We start from the raw sequence: 19,356 nt of genomic DNA, 5'->3' as shown, positions 1-19,356 counted from the left end.
TCACAAAAATGGAAAGCAGTGGAGTTTCATGTAGCTTCAAGCTGGTTGTAGGGTCGCTGTGTGTGCAGGGTTATGAGAAATCCCATGGAACAGGAGTACAGCATCAGACCCTGCTGCATACAGGCAGGATGGAGACCATGATACCTTTAATGAGGCTAAATATACTTTCACACTCTTGTGTGCCTTGGGTCATCTCTGACTGAGAAAAAGGCATGGTTATTTCAAGATTTCAAAAAGGTTTTACTGTCTACACAGACGATAATCCGGTGAATGGTTGTTTGAAGGAAAACAAGGATAAGCACCTAAAGGAAATCTTTAAAACAAGAACCACCTCTGGCTCCAAGCGTGGTGGATTATACTCAGATCCAGCAATAGGCGGCTATGGTAGAAATATCACTGCTTGTCTTCACACGGAAACAAGATGGAGCACTATAAAGAATGCTGGCATACTTTTGGAGGAGGTTTGGGTTTTGTTTTTTCCCTAAATCACCTAACTATTGCTGGACTCCTGAAGACTTTTTTGATCTTGGAAGATGAATTAGTATGGGGATTTTGGATCAGGAAACAGCCCTGGAGGAAGTTGCTGCTAACACTGGCCGCTCCACTTCAGGCTTCCTTTGAGACTGCCTAGCACGACTGAATGCCAGCAGCTACGCTTTCAGCAGCGTGTTAGTGCAGCAGTACCTTTTTACTGTCAAGGTCGTTTGCTTTCGCTGCTGAAACACCACTGCTCTACAGAAAATTGCAATTAAAAAATTGGCAGGTCAGAACCTCCTTTTAGGAAGTTCTGTCCTCCCTGCTCTGGGCTTTTCACCTTGTCACAGGTTACGGAGCCTTTGCATCTTTACTTCTGATTCTGCCACTTTCGTTCTTGGCACCGCTAATTAATTTGCTCTGTTGTTCAAGATCTCGTATCACCAAGTTTAATTCATTACATTCCAAAAGGTATGAAAACCACCGTCTGCTTGCTTCATTCTCCTTAGAGTGCCAATGCATTTTAGGAGGCCAGCTCTTCCATTCCTACTACAGTATAGTAACTATGCCATGCCAAAAATAAATGGTATTCTTGGAATGCAGTTTCTTATATAGGGCTGGGCATTCCTCTCCTGTTGTACCAGAATGATTTTAGTATCTTATTTCAGTGTCAAACTGGGTAATATATAAAAGTCCTAAGAGGGTAGGATCTACCCACAGCTATGTCTTTGAGGGTGAAAATGCCTCTGAGATGAGGGTTCAGGCCCCTGGAGGATGGGCAGGGAGGGTATCCTGGAGGGTGACGTGCAAGTACCTTCTTTCCATCATACCAGAAGTCATCAACAGCACCTCCTCTTGGCTTCCCAGGGTCATGACCACTGAGCTTTGGAGGCACTGGTGAAGAGAGGTCTTCTGCACCTACTCCACTCTGGTAGAGTGTAGAAGCATTCTTAAGGACTGGTGGGGGGTATCAAGTGACTGGTAGGGCAAGTCGTGGTCACACTCCTCTGCTGTACTTTGCAGAAACAGTGGCCACGAAGACCTTGCCTGGGTTTCCCCTCTATCATCCGAGGGCTCTGCAGGGATTGGCTGTATGTGACTATAAGGGCTAAGGGACTGTTTTTTTCCTCCGGTGTTTTGGAGAACTGGAGGTTGAGTGAGACAGGAAAAAAAGTTGGAGAATTACTGCCTTAAACCACACGTATGTATTGTTTTAATGACATGTCCTGAGAGGGGCTGCCTTCTTAGGAAATGTTTGTCAAACACCTTGAAATGTGATAGCCTTTCCAGTGTCACAGTGACTGCGTGGTTCCCAGAAGAGGTTTGGCAGTTCTAAATTGCAGAAGTGGGCTTTGCAACTGGAAGTCAGGGAGCGATGCTGGAAGTAAAACAAGAAGTGGAATCAGCAGCACAAACATTTTGGACATTGCTGTCCTAAATAGTTCATCAAAAGACCTAGTGCTTGAATGGGTTCAGCCAGTTGAAATATAAAAATGCACATTATAATGTTGTTGACATGCACAAAGCTGTGAAATATTGTTGCACAAAACTGTGAGTCAAGACCTTTAATGTGTTTTCACAGTGTTGCCTGTAGCTTCATTGCACTTGCTCCTGATAGTGTATTATATCTTCTTATATCTTCATTACTACACAGGCATTAATTTAATCAGAGATAATAAATGAAACCTCTGGAATTAATTACAGGTCATAACAGTTTTGTTACTTTACTAGAGCAGGTGGGAAGACAAAAACATGTGGACCCATAAACATTAACTGGCTTTTGCAATCGAGTCATTACAGGAGAAAGACGATGAAGATTAAATTACTTGGAAATGTAGCTGAGAATGCGCAGGCATTTCCACAACAATTCTCGGTGTGGAAGACCTTGACTAGCTTTGCCATCTCCTGGATGCTTTCAAACCCAAATACATCTTGTGTTTGAATCTATTTAAAAGACCTAAGCTTACGAATTGCTTTTTCAGATTCCTGGGATCTGATACGTCTGCCAGGAGTGGTCTTCGCAGCGTGGTTTCAATGGAGGCATGCTGCCAGGAGTTGGGAGCTTCGTGTGAATTACCGTGATTTGCCTTTGGGCCCTCCAGTTTCTGCCAAATTTGCAGTGGACTTTCTGCAAGTGAGAAGCAAACATGGACCCTTTCCAACAGGACAATGTCTGGGAGGGTGTCTGATGTGAAAAACCCTGCAGGGGAGCCTTTCAAAGCATCTTAAAAAATCCCCTCTTGTAGGGGATTTCTTGTAGTGAAGAAAGTCATTGGCTGGGTACAGAAGGCAGAGGGCATCTTACCTGGTTGCCTAATCGTTTTCATCACAGGGCTACATTAGAAAGTAACTCCATCTTATATAAAATGATTAATCTTATGCTATTTCTAAAATGCCTCTAGCCCCTTGGTACACTTTTTAGCACAGTAAAAATCTTCCTGGTCAGCAGGATTGGCTTAGTACTTAATCTAACCTTTCCTTTTAGAAAAAAAAAATAAATCTTTTTTACTTCTTTTAGTGAATTGCTTTTTAAACACAATAAATACATCATCTTCTTTGTGTTTAGCACACTGATACCTGTAGGTAGCTATTTTGTGCTCCACTTCAGTTGTCACTTTCAGCTGAGGTACACATATATCAGACCCATCCAATCTGAGCTCACAAGTCAGCTTTAAACCCTTAATCATTCCTGTTGTTCTTTTCTTAAACTGTCTCCACTAGATCTACGTTGTTCAAGCACTGAAGTACTCTGAAATTAATATGATATATCAAGAATGGTCCCTTCGGACTTCTGTAGAGGAGGACTGTTATCTACTTGGTCTGTGATGGGGATTTGTCTCCACGATACAGGAAATACAATCCTACGTTACACAGAAAGCCTGGCAGTCTTAGCAGTGAGGGATTTTGGATTTTAAGGGTCTTTTCAAAGGTGACCCTGTGCCTGGAACAGAGTACTGAGGGCTTAAGGCTGCTGCTAGATGCTGACCAAGTGTGTCACCACATCTGCTCCTTAGTTCGGTGTAGGTGGGAGACAAAGTCTTTTCAAAATCCAGCCACATATGAATACGGAGAATCTGAAGACTTGTGGCTTCAGTTCTTCAGAAAAATCCCTTCCCTGCTGTCACAGTGCTCAATAGTTTTCAGCCAGAGGGCTACGGACCTCCACGTTGGTGGGTGGCTTCAAGGGGACATGCCACTAAGAAAAACAAATACACTGATGCCTGCTGACAACTGGTCTACAGGAGGCTGAAGCCATAGTGAAAAACTTTGGGGGATGCAGAAAATAAAGGGTTGAAAACAGCAGCTGTTGATTAATCTCTGTGAGGCTTTTTTTTTTTTTGTCCTCTGGAATAAATATATTTTAGTTGTTTTTCCCTAGATGCATTAGCCAGTAGTTTGAATTTCCAATGTTATATTTGCTACAGTGTATTATTTCCCTAGCACCCTACACATTATTTCTCTGCACTCACTGATGTCTCTCGTACGCCCAAAGTCGGGATCATCTGGGAGTTTCATCAACTGTGTCACGGAAATCGAATTAGTTCCCTGATTAGGGCTTTTTCAGACACTAATAAAGACACAGGGTAAAGACTCAAAACTGGAAACGTGGAGATGATTGGACTGTGCACCTGCAGAATGCTAGCCAAATTTCAGCTAATTTGTTCTATAAGTATAAATAAATTAAGCTACATCTTTAGGCTCTCATTTAGTGATAAATGCAAATTAATCTCCCTACAATCTCCTGCTAAAAGATCAGCCTGTTTCTTTCCCCCAGACCAGGACGTGCATTTTTACCCTAATTTTCCTACAGTCACAACATGACTGAAGAGCTAACCTATCAAGAACACTTAAATAAATGAAAGTTAGTTTTTTCGACTAGTTTAATTAATGCAATTCACTACAGGAGGGGGAGGGGGGCAGCGGAGGTGGGGCATGGACAACCTGTTTTGATGGCAGCCCATACATGTTATCAGCTTCAACCATGGAACTGGCAAGCCTCGGAGCCTGTCCTAGAACAGTCGACACTCTCCGAAGTGTGTTCAAGCATCGCCAGCCCCCTCTGATGTCAGCTCAGAGGGCTGGGTACCCTCCAAAGGGGGGCAGGCAGGCAAGAGGCCCAGATCACCACGGCTGCCTGTCTCCTGCCCGTGGAGGCATCATTCACTTTATGCACATGAGGAACCATGGTGACATCCAGAGTAAAAATTATATATGTACTTGGTGGCTGAAAAAGGGGAAGCCCGTGCCTCCCCCCTGCGCCCTGTGCAGTCTCTACTCTGTGTCAGGGATGCTCAGGGTCTCTGCAGTTTATGACAGTCTCCAGGAAACGGCTGTTTATTCCAGGTTACGATGGATGCTATGCTCTAGCGTAGTCTGAATGGCAGACTCCCTGCCTTGTGCTGTTTGGGAATGATACATAAATAACGCAAGCACAGTCATTTCAGAATGCATGTTAAGGGTGGCATAAGGCCAGAAACCTCATTTTCTTTCTGTTCTTTCCTTTCAAATACATCTTCATTTTTGCTAAAGCTATTTTTCTCCTGCCTACTAACCTTAAGTACTTTCAAGCAATTGAGTTAGACAGTCCTATATCTTTTCTAGATTATATCAGAGAACATACAAAAAGGTGTATAACTTCTCACAGCACCCTGTTTTTTTGTCTGATAATCTACTAGATTCCTGTCCTCTCTGGTTTTATTTACCTCCCTATACACCATCATTATAATAGTATTGCCTTACAGGAGATTTCAGGAGATCCTCAGATGATCCAAATCCTGTACAAATACTGGCTGTGGAAATAGCCAGCACATCACTGCAGGACTTTCTCTATGAACATAATAAACCTTTTGTTAACTGTGGCCAAAGACTACCTAGTTAGCAGGTAGAGGCTGTGCCATTTGCTGATGAGACATATACGTGTGGGGTCTTTTTTCCTTGATGCTTTTTAGTTAAATAATATAATAAGCATGTTCAACTTCTTTCTGCAAGCCTTTTTTGACCTGGAGGTTATTGGTGCCCGTTTCGATGCCATTTGAAATACCTGGCCTGGCATTGTGAGGGACATGGTACACGCTGAACACCTTCATGCTTGAAGTGTCTCCGGCAGGTTCATGAGTCCTGCTGATGTCCACGGGGAAGGAGATCCTCAGGGGGTGGGAGTGAGGGTGGTGATGTCCCAAAACTCATGGGCGTTTTGGCAGCGAGCACCTCTCTGCAACCTCCTCGGGGTGTCAGGGAATGCCACCCACAATGCCGCATTGAGAAAGACATGTGCTCCTACGTTCAGTAGATGTGTTTATTACAATATATATTACAAAGTGCTTTGTTTTACTCTGTCGTCCTGGATCAGTTTTCCCTCATCTCACCCATCCCCTATTTTTCCCCCCTCTGGAGCCATTTCTTGGAGGTTCTTTGTTAATTACCTTCCACTGGTTCGATGTGTTGGAAAAGCTGCTTATTTAAAAAGCATGAATGATCCCATTTTGATCGAACAACTGTCGGGCCAACTTGGATGTGGTTACAAAGCCCGTGACTCTGAAGGAGTACATTTGGTGGGGTTCAACCAGAAATACGTCTCAAGATATAATTAACAGAGGAAAGTGTGCATGACACTGATCTTGAAACTAATTGCTTCGCTCTTTTGCTTGCTCTCAAGCTCAAAAGTACCTCAAAGGTCAGCAACCTGCTTGGTCCTCTTCTCAATTATGTCTGAAATCAGTGTGCCAAAACCCCAAGGTTGAATGTAAAAAACGTTCCAAAAACAGTAACAGAAATTAACATTCAAATATCTGAAAAGGGAAGAAATATTCACCATCTCACTTCATCGAGCGTTTCAACTTTCAAGACTTACATGTCTTCAGAATTGTTTTGGGGGCAGGGGAAACCTCTGAGCTATTCTTATCCTGAAAGAGCATTTTAAATAACCCCTTCTTACACTCTCATTAATTTTTAAATACATTGTTATGTGGTTGTCCATCATCTTCTCCTTTTAACAGCTTTTATTTTTATATCAGACAAGTAGTACGCTCACAATGCTTTCTTGCTGTTCTATGTATGGAAATGAAATCACTGCTTTACATCAAAATTGTGAAGAATACAGATCACACAGTGTTTACTAAATTGCAGCTGAGTACAGAATTTTGCCTGCTAAATGCTGCCACTGGCAGCTGGAAACCAGTCCACATGGTCACCTTCCAAATCCCAGTTAATAATTACTGCTGGCTGCGCTAAGCAGCGCACTGCAGCATCAGTCCTTTTCAAAGAGCTGGGAAGTTCATAACTCACATAAAAATAGGTTGAGGTTGGTAAAGTGAAGCTTTGGTCATTTTCCATAAGCAACATTCTCTACTAAGAGGGATCTTTGCTCAGATTATGTAATTTAACTCACAGTGACCGGGGTCTTTAATCCAGTTGAAGAGCGTGTGAGGTTTAGCAGCCTGCTACTGCAGTGGTGATAAAGAAATTATTTAATATTTGCTGTTTATCAGAAGCGGAACATGACTGAGGGAAAGGACACCGGTCAGGTTTTAATGGCAGTCTGGGTTACTGCAGATGTGAAATACAGTGTCAGAGGATTACCAGTGTAAGGTGCTGAGGTAGTAACCAATTTGTGCAGGTTCACAAACGATCCTACCGACAGCTCAACCACAAGCAGTGCCGGATTATTTCTTAAACGATGGGAAAAAAAAAACAACCAAAACTGTAAAATTAAGATTCTGACTTTTCAGTTGAGATACGAAGTCTCAAGGCACTGGCATTCAAACATCGAAGCACGTAGCTGCGGGCTCAAGCTTTAGGCTGTGATCTAGAAGGAAACAGGAAAGCAGAGCTCCCCCCCGCCGAAGCCGGGGCACCCCTTCCTTCCCGCCGGCCCTGCCGGCTCCCCGTGGCGGGGCCGGTGAGACACAGACCCACGGATGGCGGTGAGGCACCCGTGGGGCACACGCCGCGTTGTGCCTGCAAAGGCTGGGGGGATCCGGGGGCCGGACCCAGAGCCTACCCGCGGTAAGAAGGCGGGTACCGTCGGGCACCGGGCGGCTGTACCCCCGCCTGCGGTGCCGGTGCCAGGGAGTACGCCAGGACCCCGGGGTGCCGTGGGAACCCCAGTGTGGGGCTCGGGGCGCCATGGGACACCCCCGAGAGGAAGAACCGGGAGTCCGCTCCCCCTCCCTCCGGCCAGATTCCGCCCCCCCATCCCCACCCCGGCCGTAACCCCCCAGCGGCACGGAGTGGCGGGGATGGCAGCGGACGCCGCACAAAGCCCCCGGCTCGGCGGGAAAGGCGGCCCCGCACCCGGGCTCCGCCTTCCGCCCCTCCCCGGTGGCCGGGCCCGCACGGAGGGAGCCGGAGCTGGAGCCGGCGCCGCGCAGCCCGCGGGGGGCGATGTGACCCGGGCGGCCGGGGTGCGGTGCGGAGCGGAGCGGAGCGGAGCGGCGGGGGGCAGGCGGGCGGGCTCGGGGGGCGGGAGGGGGGAGAGGAGAGAGACTCCGAGCCGGGGAAAGATGTGGCTGAAGCCCGAGGAGGTGCTGCTGAAAAACGCCCTCAAGCTGTGGGTCACGCAGAAGAGCAGCGGCTACTTCATCCTGCAGCGGCGTCGGGGACACGGAGACGGCGGCGGCCGATTCACGGGTACCTGGGGCGGGGGGGGGGGGGGGTGTCAGGGGCGGAGGCGGGGGGGGGACTCGGCGGGGCGCCGGGACGGGGCGGGCTGCGGGTCGTGTAGCCCCCCTTCCCCGCCTCCGCTCTGCCCCGCGGGAACTTGGCCGCGCCGAGGGGGACCCGCCGGGCTGCGGGAGGCGGGAGCGGCCTCTTTGTTCGGCCCGCGGCGGGGCCCCTTCGTCGGGCCGGCTCGGTACGGCTCGGCTGGGAACGGCCCGGGCTCGGTAGGGCTCGGCCCGGGGGATAGCGCGGAGCGGAGCGGAGCGGGCGAGGATCGCCGCCGGCCCGGGGGCATCGCGGCTCCCCCGCCGCGGGAGGTGCGGAGCTGCCGCCGGCCGGGCCGTGGGGGGGCGGCCCCGGCTCCCCCCGAGTTGCCTCGGGAGCAGCTTCGTGCTTCTGTAGCCTTGGGCCACTTTTATTTCCCCCTCCTCTCCCTTCCCGGTGGCTTTCTTAACGGTGGCTAAGGGCGAGCTCGCAGCCCGTAAAGCCGCGGTGCGGAGGAGCCGCGCCGGTGCCCGCGGCTGGGGGGGAGCCGCCTGGGGGCCGGGGGGCTGCAGCCTGCGTGGGGGGGGACCCAGGCGGGTGGGAGGTGAAGGGATGCCGAGGGGCTGCCGGTGGCACCCCGGCTGGGCTGTCCGCCCCCTCCCCAGAGCGGCCGCGACCTGCGCTGAGGTTATGCGCCCCCCCTCCCCCGCCGCCTTTATATAATGAAAGTTGTATAAATACATATAGGACTTCTGACTTTTGGCCGATATATACATTACGGGGAGGGGGTTGTTAATTCAGTGTTGTGGAAAAGTGGACTCTCCCTTATTTTTGCATTAGTTATACTATGGCTTATGTGGCTGTAGATGAGGCACGTTACGTCCATGTGGCACTCCAGGTGGGTGTAGTGGAGGCTGTATGTGAAAGAAGAAGGATGACGCTCTACCCTCGCAACGGTATAGATCTGTGGATAACTCCATCGAGAACATTGTGTTGGGCTGCGTTGCTGTTGTAGAGTAACCGAGTCAGGAATCTGGGCCAAGCTTCTGGTTCAAAGACATCAGCAACTGAATTCAAACACACAACACTTTGGAGAAATAATACAGTTTAACAGCGTAATTCTTACTTAAAAGCAGATGAGGCTGTTTTGTACCTTTTAAAAACCAGAATTTTCAATGGTGGCTTATATATTTGAAAGGATGGTCAGGTATTTTCAAAGTCACTGGTTTCTGTGCTGTTTAAAAAGCTACATTGCCACGTTTGATTTTTATTTTATTAAAACCTTTTGCTTCTGAACAGTTGACCGTTGCCACTCGATAATACTGCTTTCTGCATTATTCCTGTTTTTTTAAATCAGAGCTTGTCCTAGTTGCGGAGTCATAAAGATCACAAAACTTAATTGTCGCTTGGTAGATCCCGTGTTATCAATGTATTACTGATGAAATCCTAGCCCTGGTAAGGTTAATGGAAGTTTTGCCAGCGAGTTTAAACAAACCTTTACTCTCATATTTTCCCCTGCCCCCTGCGTGGAAGTCACAGGCCACTCTTTTGTGATTGTAAGGACGATGTGGATTAATTTTCAGAGTTAAAAATAGCTGTTTACAGCTGCTTGATTTAGGTCCAGGACAATCATGAGGTTCAGATCCACAAATGTTAACTCCTCATGCCTGAGCTTTTCACGGCAGAAATTTGCAAGCTTAAACCAAACAAACTGCTTTTCTCTCTGGTTAAGTTTCAGGTGAATCATTTTGCTGAATCCACAGTGCACAGGCTTGCACAAATCTCTTTTGGCTGGCAAAAGGAAAGCCGCTCCTTTCTCAGAGAACATTTTCCAAGGGAGCTGTAAATTCTGACAGTCTTTTAAACTGTTTGGAAATGTTTGTATTTAAAAGGGCGTAGAAATTAAGAGTCCTATAACCAAAAAGCAAGCATGTGGGAGCATTAAGCATAGCTGGAGTTAGACGAATAGCTTAAATTTTTTTCAACAGTTTTTAGTTGGGATGAGCGAAATGGAGACCTGTACCGAGAAACAGTTGGGCTTTGCTGGTGACTGCTTTCGGTGCAAAGCTTACCTCCTGATTCCTGCTTTACATCACTATAGAGACACTTTATTAGTACCTGCCTTTTCCAAACCGACAGATACAAAGGGCATTTAAGTACAACCATATTGCCGAATATGGTCTACCAAGCTGTAGAGCTGTAAGTTAGCAGATTTTGTTTGTTTTTCTGGGGAAGCAAAGCTTCGGTCAGAACAATATCCATATCTGTTTTCTTTTCCCCTTAGTAACTTGAGCCCTGGCCAACTGCTGTTAAGTTTGATGGAAAGGTAGTCCTTTCAAAGATGTGAAGATCCGGTACATGAAAGCAGGTGCCATGGTAAAGGAGAATCTCAGAGCTCCTCCAGTGAGGAGGAGGAGGAGGCTGCGTATCCTCAGGCTGTGTTAGACCCAGGTGGGATCAGCAGAACAACAACCCCCAGGAGACTAGATTTCATAAGTAAAGAGTGTAGAGCAGGCAGTGGACCACCCGTAACATAATTTCCTTTTAACAGGGTGGAAGGGTGCGATGCCTGAGCTGCCCTTGTGCATGTTACTACAACACGGTACTTCCACTGAACCTACATGAAGACATCTGTTTTATGGCCCTGTTCTCATATTTGCATGTCTTTTTTTCCTTCTAGGACACTTCTGTCCTTACCAGGGCATTTTACCCATTTCGTAAGAGTAAGCACAGCTGGAGGGTATATTTTGTGTGGATTTGGTTCCTGAAGGATGGACTAGAGAAGATGTCTCACACAAAAGCGCTTTTCTTCCGTATCTACGTTTCTTTCTTTGAGTCCTGTGTTTTGGTCAGACTCTGAGCAGATGTCTATTGGAGAGAGACTGTATTTACTGCTGTTATTTAATTTGCGTCCTAGGGCAGTTACTGAATGCACACTATTCTTGCAAGCAGCGGGTGCAAAAAGTGATGGAGGCTGTGTTTAACTCTTCATTACCTGACTAGTGTCATTCTGGTTTCTGACTTCCTGAGGGATATGCTTTTCTTGTAAATATTTAACTTGCCACTTTACCTGGATCTCTGCTTGAGGGCTCTGTTGGATCAGAGACATAGGAAGGACATTGATAATGTTTTAGAAATACTTTACAGAAACTGAATTACAATTTTTAAACTAATAACTAATTTTAAAACTAATTTTAAGGTATAGAATTTTTAAAATTATTTAGCTCAGCAATTTCTGTTGGTTCTGTTTTTGGTTTTGGGTGTGGGGTTTTTTTTTTGTTTTTTTTTTTTACTTAATTGAAAACCTCTTTAGCTATCCCTTAAAAAAGGCTTGTGATGTAGCCATGACTAACAGGTCAAAGTTGGCTGGATTTGGTACTTGCTGATGTCTTTGGTTCTGAGGTTATTAATGATAAGCTTGAGATGCAATCAGTAGTAAAAAATGCTGTCAAATCCCTTATGGCAGAATAGTGCAAAATGGTTTAGCCTGTAAGTGAATCACTACTTTAATTTTTATTAGGGGATGTTGAAAGCTTTATTCACCTTCCTCTTTGATTAGATTAGTTTTGTGCATTTTGACAGCAAAACTGCTTGTTCTGGGAGGTGTTGGGAATGATTTCATCACGGCCGCTTGGACTGAGAGTAGGTTTTCCCTCTTCCCAAGCAGCTAGCTTTGCAGTTGCTGTTTACACTCTTAGTATATAAAAACACACTTAGGATTCTTTTAAATAGAATCATAGAATCATAGAATAATCCAGGTTGGAAGAGACCCTTGGGATCATCGAGTCCAACCATCTACCCTACACTACAAAGTTCTCCCCTATATCATATCCCCCAACACCACATCTAAACATCTCTTAAACACATCCAGGGATGGTGACTCAACCACCTCCCTGGGCAGCCTATTCCAATGCCCGACCACTCTTTCTGTGAAAAATTCTTTCCTAATGTTCAGTCTAAACCTACCCTGTTGGAGCTTGAAGCCATTCCCTCTTGTTCTGTCATTAGTTACCTGTGCGAAGAGACCAGCACCAACATCTCTACAGTGTCCTTTCAAGTAGTTGTAGAGAGTGATGAGGTCTCCCCTCAGCCTCCTCTTCCTCATACTAAACAGTCCCAGCTCCTTCAACCGCTCTTCCTATGATTTATTTTCCAGGCCCTAAATACTTGTGCGTTTCCCTTTTTATAAAAAAAGGTTAAATAAAACTTCAAAATGAACTCTTGTTTCAAGCAGCTTTTTGTCTTTTTGAGTTACAGTGCTTTCTTAACTTCTTGGTTGAATTAGATCAATAAAACATTATGTATTGTTCCTGTTTTCCCTGTGTTTTTAATTTAGTTATGATATTTCCCCTTACTATTCTTCCAGCCTCCATTTTCAGCTCAGGGCACTTTCCAAGCTGGATGTGGTCTTATATCATTTGCAATTTGCAGAGGATGAATATTTTCAAAATAAATTAATTTCACCTTCAGCTCATGTAGATCTTTATAGTTCACAACTTAAAATATAAGATAATACGCTGTCAAAAAGAAGCATCTTCTATATATCAACCTGATCCTTACTATGCTTTGATAAAAATAAATGTGGTAGGCATGATGAATACCCTTCCTTGAGCTATATGCCAGCAGTTGAAGTAAACCCCCATCTTAGGATTTTATGTTTTCTTTTAAATAAAATTCTTGCACCATGATAGCTTTCAAACTGATATATAGAACACCTCTTGGTTGTGAATGGAGATCTGACTAGTTACATGATAAGAGCTCTCTTCCTTATTTTCCCCTTGCCTGGATTTTAATTTTTTAATGCATACAGAAAAATGACTATTGATAAACTCTATGTCCCTTCTCTGGAAATTAAAAAACAAAAGATCTTTAGTTGTTCTTTCATGCTTTCCAGTCCAAACAGTACTGTAATAATTGTAAATACATCACCAAAAGGTAGCCCTGTGCATCTCCCAAGGTCTGGGTAAACAATTTCATAATAGAGTCTATTTCAGAGAAAGGCAGTGAGGGGACCACAGAGGTTGAGGGTTCCCACTACTCAGATGGGGAATCCATATAGATTGCCCCTGTTCATTACACTGTGTCAGGAGAGGGTCAAAAATATGGTGAAGACCTGGATTTTTAGTAGAGAATGAAGATGTATATCCCCATAAACTTCTTTACATTTTGGGAGGGTGAAAAGCAAAATGAGTAGCATATTAAAAGATCTGTCCCAGTATAGTCTTCCAAACAGCTTGCCTTTTCGTCTTAAAATATGTCCAAGATACCAAAACAGGTTACTGATAGATAAAGGCTCCATCTGAGCTCTAATTAAAAAAAAAAAAAAAAAAGAAGCTTTTGTTTTAAATGTAGCAGATTGATGAGAGGAAGATGCCACAATAATGGTGTTAATAAAGGACACTGGTAGTGCTCACTGTCTGTATTCATGGTTTTGTTTTCTTAAGGAAGAGCTCTCTCTGAAGCCTTGCACAAGGAGAGGGGGAAATCCAAATACTTTACTGGAAGCTTGGACTCTTGTCAAAATGTTATCTAGCCTTGCCCACAGCTGGAATTCAGATAAGCAGGTTTTTTCTCCCCTCTTTTTTTTTTTCCCCTCTTTATTTTACTGTAACATTTTTTTAAGGAGAATGCGTGCTTATAAGCTCTTTCCCAAGAGGGTGACTTCTCCATCAGAGTGTTCTCCAGCCACAGCTGGAAGGAGGGATAGGAGCGGGAGGGCCAGGCTCCTGCCTGCAAAGCTGGGCACCGCAGTTCCTGACCCCCAAGCCTCCTGAACTGTGTGTGCTGCTCAGGCTCCCTCTGCTTGTCTTTCTGGGGTGGGTTTCTTGCTTCTAAAACATAGCTGAGATGGGTAAGGCAAAGTGCAGGTGCTTGTGTTGAAATGCTAATGTCTTAAATACTGATATTAAAGGAGAGGATGTACTTATGCATGGAGAGGGGGGGTCTGGGTTGTGTCTGCTTAGAGACTGACTGACCACCAGCTTGCGCAAAACTAAACTTTTGATTTTTGTGTTGTGGAGGCCCAACAGCACATAAAAAGACAGGAAAATCACAGCACAGTTTGGGTTGGAGAGGACCTTCAAAGATACCTAGTCCAACCCCCCTGCCATGGGCAGGGACACCTCCCACTAGACCAGGTTAGCCAAAGCCCCGTCCAGCCTGGCCTTGGACACCTCCAGGGATGGAGCATCCACAACTTCTCTGGGCAACCTGTTCTAGTGTCTCACTACCTGCATTGTAAAAAAAAGTCTTCCTTATAAAATAATTGAGCATGTCTGTGGTGGCAGGGCTTAAATAAGGCTAGATCGGTCTCTTCAGCGTTATTTACAGCACCAACCAAAAATGGGAGACACTTTTTTTATATTGCCCAAATAGCGCTCTGTGTCTGGGTAATTTATGGGACTGCAGCAGCAGCTTGCGTTCCACTTCCTCATCTGTTTTCAGGTGGAAAATGGTTTCAGGTATTTTCACTTGTAACGTGAGAATCAAAGCTTGGCTCTTTGGCCTTCGGGGCTATAAAAATAGGCTTGGCCTGACGGGGACTGATGGCAGAGGACTGAGATAAGCAGCTGCAAGATCCCTGCCGGGGCAGTGTGCCCGCCTGGGGAAACAGCCCACAGGGAAGCAGGGGTGAGGAGAAATAACCAGTGCTCCAGGGCTGCGGCACCGTTTCTGCCACCCCAGGAGAGCATAGTTCAGCTCACTTCTCTTTCCCCAGGGAGGACTTTCCCTCCCCATGCGGTGGTTCGATGCTGGAGCAATGTCTCGGCATTGCACCCAGGGATACGGGAGTCACAGGGACCACGAGACACTGAACTCCACAGGGAGATGCCTGAACTCCCTTCGTTTCTCATGTCCAACTTCCCTGGAGTGCCGGGACCAAGGAATAATGATTAAACAATTTGTTTTGATTAGTTTCTACATGCCAGATTGAAGAAGAAAAAAATCCAACAAAACCCAATTTACCTAGTGGCAATATTTGATCTGGCAAAGCCCACGTTGGAAGTAATGTAAGAGCTTGAATATTGATATTTCCCCGGGTGAATGAATGCTTGGAGCATTAGGTCTTTGTGCTGAAATCTAGTGTTGTCTGTGCTTATCTTCAAGTGTGGTGAGCCCTTATCATTACAAAGGAAACACAGCCCTCCTACAGTCCTTGGAGGAGTCCTCCTTCATCCTTTTTCTTACATCCTTACCCAAATAAGTTCTGCAACTTATTTCTTGGTGGGGGAAGCCTAATACATACTCTGTCACAGGTGCTGTATTGTATCAGAACCTGTTAATATAATTTTGCAGAATTCAGTGAAGATAGTGTGGCTGGTATAGAGCCAAGATGTTGAGCAGCTGTCATTAGTGGCCTTGCATAGCTGACAGTGCTTTGATCCAGCAAAAACATGGATTTTAGGGAGGTCTGAGTGAACGTAACAACCTGTTAAACATCTTGAGTTTTGAACTTTTAGAGAATTCAAATCAAGATGGTATGAAAGACCTAGAGATGTCCCCAAATGTTTATGCTGGGGGCCACCACTGGCCAGCAGTAGCTTCATGTTCACTGTCCTGGGCTGTATCCTACTTTGGTGCCTCTCAAAAGCCTCCACCATAGCCTGTAACACCCAGTGCCTGTGGGGGTGAGAGGTGCTCTCTGGCTGGGCTCTGGCAGGTGAGGATGAGGACAGGACCAAGATGGTCTTCAGTGCATCTCAGTTCTGGGTCCCACCTTGGGTTGCAGTGACCAGTTAGGTCTCCGAGGTGGTTGAGGCCATGTAGGAACCAGGTCCATAACCTTCCCATCCCTCTCTCAGCAAGGACACTGCTGCCATGGAGAGCTTCAGAGATGCTGCACAGAGCCAGGTGAACACCACCTGCTATTTGGAGTGCCATTTTGGCAGGGTGAGGATATCCGTGTCGGTGTGAAACCCCCCTTTCTTCTGCAGCTGGAGCACGGGGATGGTGGGGGACTGGGAAACAGGGACATCCACGTGTCCCTCCCTGTGTGCGGTTGCCTGGTGGTGGGCTGCTCATTCAGCCAGATTGCTCACCTCCTCTAGCACGGCTAATTGCTGCCGCCATGGCTATTGTGAGACTCTCATTGTTTGCAAATCATTGCGAGATGGAGGAAACTATGTGGAGAAGTGTAATTAGGATTCAGGGTTCGGAGTGCTTCGCTGCCTCAAAGAGCCGAGATTAATTCTGCTTTACTGAAGCTGCTAGTTCAGTTTCACCGTCCTAAAAAAACCCCTCAACTTTTATTTTTATGATCATCTGAGTTGTTTGATTTGCTCTTTTCTCCCAGTTCACATGCCTGAGCAGCTTAGGGTGCCTCTTGCAGCTATTAACCCTCATTGCGAAACTAACATCCTCTGGGAAATGACCTGTACTGTTCCCTCCTTCTGCCTCCCGGGAAGAGCTTTCTCCTTTCGAGTATGAAGTATTGGTTTTGTCAGAGAGCTGCTTTTGCCTCCCGTTTCTTTCAGCACCACCCCCCCCCACGGTTTCTGATGGAGGAGCAGAAGTAGCGAGCAGCAGAGAAAGGCTCCCGAGGATGAACTCAAGAGACTTTACGCTTCATGGCTTTGTACTGGAGCGGGAGCCTGGCAGGTCGCTGGGCTGTGGTTGTAATCGTAAATCCCTCAATGTGGTGGTTTTGTCTGACAAAAATAACCTAGTCTGATTGAGAAAAAGGGTGTGAGTATTTAAAATAGGGCTTTGGCATGATACAGGTGAGTGTAGCCACCAACTGCCCTTCTGCACAGTCCTGCGCAGCAGCCATCGAGCAGTCCCTAGAGACTGTGCAGTGCCACCACTTTTCTGACCTTCAGGAGTGCCAGGTGCCTCAGCTTTGGAGTGCAGAAGTGCCAGGGGAAGAGCAGCCCCAGCTTTGGAGGAGCTGAGCGTCTTGGCAAACTGCTTTCCGTCCAGGTGCTGTGGGGGTGCTCTGCCTGTTTTCTTGGAAGGGGAGCACCTCTCCTATGAGGACAGACTGAGAGAGTTGGGGTTGTTCAGCCTGAAGAAGAGAATGCTCCAGGGAGACCTTATAGCAGCCTTCCAATATCTGAAGGGAGCCTACAGGAGAGATGGTGAGGGACTCTTTATGAGGGAGTGGAGCCATAGGATGAGGGGAAATGGTTTTAAACTGAAAAAAGGTAGACTTAGATTAGCTATTAGGAAGAAATTCTTTACTGTGAGGGTGGTGAGACACTAGAACAGGTTGCCCAGGGAAGTTGTGGATGCCCCATCCCTGGAAGTGTTCAAGGCCAGGCTGGATGGGGCTTTGAGCAACCTGGTCTAGTGGGAGGTGCCCCCCCCCCATGGCAGGGGGGTTGGAACCAGATCATCTTTAAGGTCCCTTCCAACCCAAACCATTCAATGATTTGGGAGGTATTCTTAAGGCAGGCCACGTTGCACCCCTGTCCAGCTGTGCTGGTCTCGAGTGCAATGGAAACCTAAAGTCTTTTTTTTTTTTTTTTTTTCGGTAGACCAAGGAGAAGTAGAAAGGCAGTTTTCGCTCTGCTTCAAACTTCTGCAGGAGCTGGTTTGCTTGTGCAGTGGCTGAAGCTGTTCCCCAGGATGCTGGAGACATAGGCTGGACTCTGTCTTCTCTGTGGCCCCCTTGGTTTTAGGAGAGGGGGTGTGAGCGCTTGATTTGGGAGATTCAAGGCTGTGTCAATTGGGTAGGCCGAAGTGGGTCCTCATGTGCATCTGGCCAGCTGTTCCCCAAGTTTTAAAAGTGCTGTCAGAATTTCTTATTGCCTAATTGCAGATATTGCATGTTATTGCTGCTTTGAACTACGTTGACCTTCACCCCCCGCTTTATGAGTTTATGAGTTTGCATTAAACAAAGGATCCTGGATGTGGGTACCAGATGTCTTATTTAAAAACAAAGTAAAACTTTAAGGGTAACATTGCTCGGTATTGTGGTACTGCAGGCTTCCCTGTCACTTAGCCTTAGATTTAACTCTGCTTCCCCCCCCCCCCAAATAGTAGCCACTTTGGCTTTTTGCCTTTTTGTTTTATTTTTTGAGGATTTTATTAATTTATTGGTCCCAGAGTCCTAAATGATCACTCCAAGTCCCTCTGCCTTGCATTGTGGCTTAGCTGCTGAAGTGACCACCCCATTTATGGGAAGGGGTTTGAGTAGTTCTGAAAAATTTCCCTTTAAGGCCTTTATAATATGATGGAGGTAAGCAGAAATTGTGTTGCTGTATGTAGAAGGTGCTTTAATTCATCTGCTGTTGAACCAGGAATAATTGTTAGTGCTTTGGACTTTCTCTTGAGTGTTGTCCTAAAAGATGGAAATAATAGATGTTTTTTCAGTTCCAGTTTTCAGTTTGAGTTCAGCTTTAATCATCTACTGTCCAGTGTCTTAGAAGCTTAAAAGAATTTTTAAGATACCATGTGGATAATTAACACTGATCTGGGAAAGGAGCCCGCATTCTTTAGTTTGAAAGATACGCTATGTTTAGTAGAAGCTGGTGTTAGATTAACTTACTGTAAACATGTTTCTTTTTCTAGATTAGTTATGAACATGACACAGTATAACTTGTAATGGGATCTTTTATCTTTCTGGGGATGTATAAAGAAACATGTTTAAAGATGAAGAGCAGTGCACTTATGATAGGTCATTTGAGAACCCAATCGTTATAAAATACCCTTGACTTTTTTTTCTTCCCTGTGAAGAAGTGCTCAATAAGTTCATTGTGTGTGATGTCCTGTTTGTGTCCCATTTGGTTACAGATTGACCTCTGTAAAAGGGAGACATTTGCAAGACCTGTTGCAGAATTTGAAGTGGTTCCTTGCTAATTTTTATATTTGAGTTTATTTGTATCCATAATGCACATGTAGATTTGCTAAAAATCAGCTTGCAATTAGAAGTACAACAGTCTTTTTTTGTCTTTTTTGAGATACTCCAATTTCCAGTACCGAAGCAATAAAATATACACAAAAGTAGATGTTTCAGTGAAATAAAAACTACTGACTAAGGTGTGGGATTTGTAGTGAGTTTTCCGCATTAGTTTTATAGACTTAATTCTGAAAAAATACAGGTAGATGTTCCCTCTACCTGAAATCCACCTTACAGATAATCAGATTTATTGAGGAGAAGCATGTAATTTCAGTAGAACTGTGTTCTTTTCCACTTCTTCTGCCCTCTCCTCCCTATTTGTCAGAAGCACACATTACACCTGAAACTTGCATATGAATTTTAGCTTGGAAATATTCTTTCTGCATGAAGAAGCTTGT

The 19,356-nt window shown here is 45.6% G+C and overlaps 1 protein-coding gene across 1 annotated transcript in view; it reads left to right on the top strand.

Annotated features, from left to right (window-relative positions):
* Window positions 1–7,976: 7,976 nt before the first annotated feature.
* TBC1D8 (TBC1 domain family member 8) overlaps window positions 7,977–19,356 on the top strand; it is a 51,513-nt gene continuing 40,133 nt past the window's right edge. The window contains exon 1 of the mRNA XM_074159029.1: window positions 7,977–8,103. Coding sequence (XP_074015130.1) covers window positions 7,977–8,103 — 127 coding nt within the window. The remainder of the gene's footprint in view (window positions 8,104–19,356) is intronic.

Source organism: Numenius arquata, chromosome 1 (assembly GCF_964106895.1).
Source record: "Numenius arquata chromosome 1, bNumArq3.hap1.1, whole genome shotgun sequence".
NCBI lineage: Eukaryota > Metazoa > Chordata > Aves > Charadriiformes > Scolopacidae > Numenius > Numenius arquata.
Note: the sequence above shows the minus strand (reverse complement) of the source record. Positions and strands in the feature narration are given on the sequence as shown.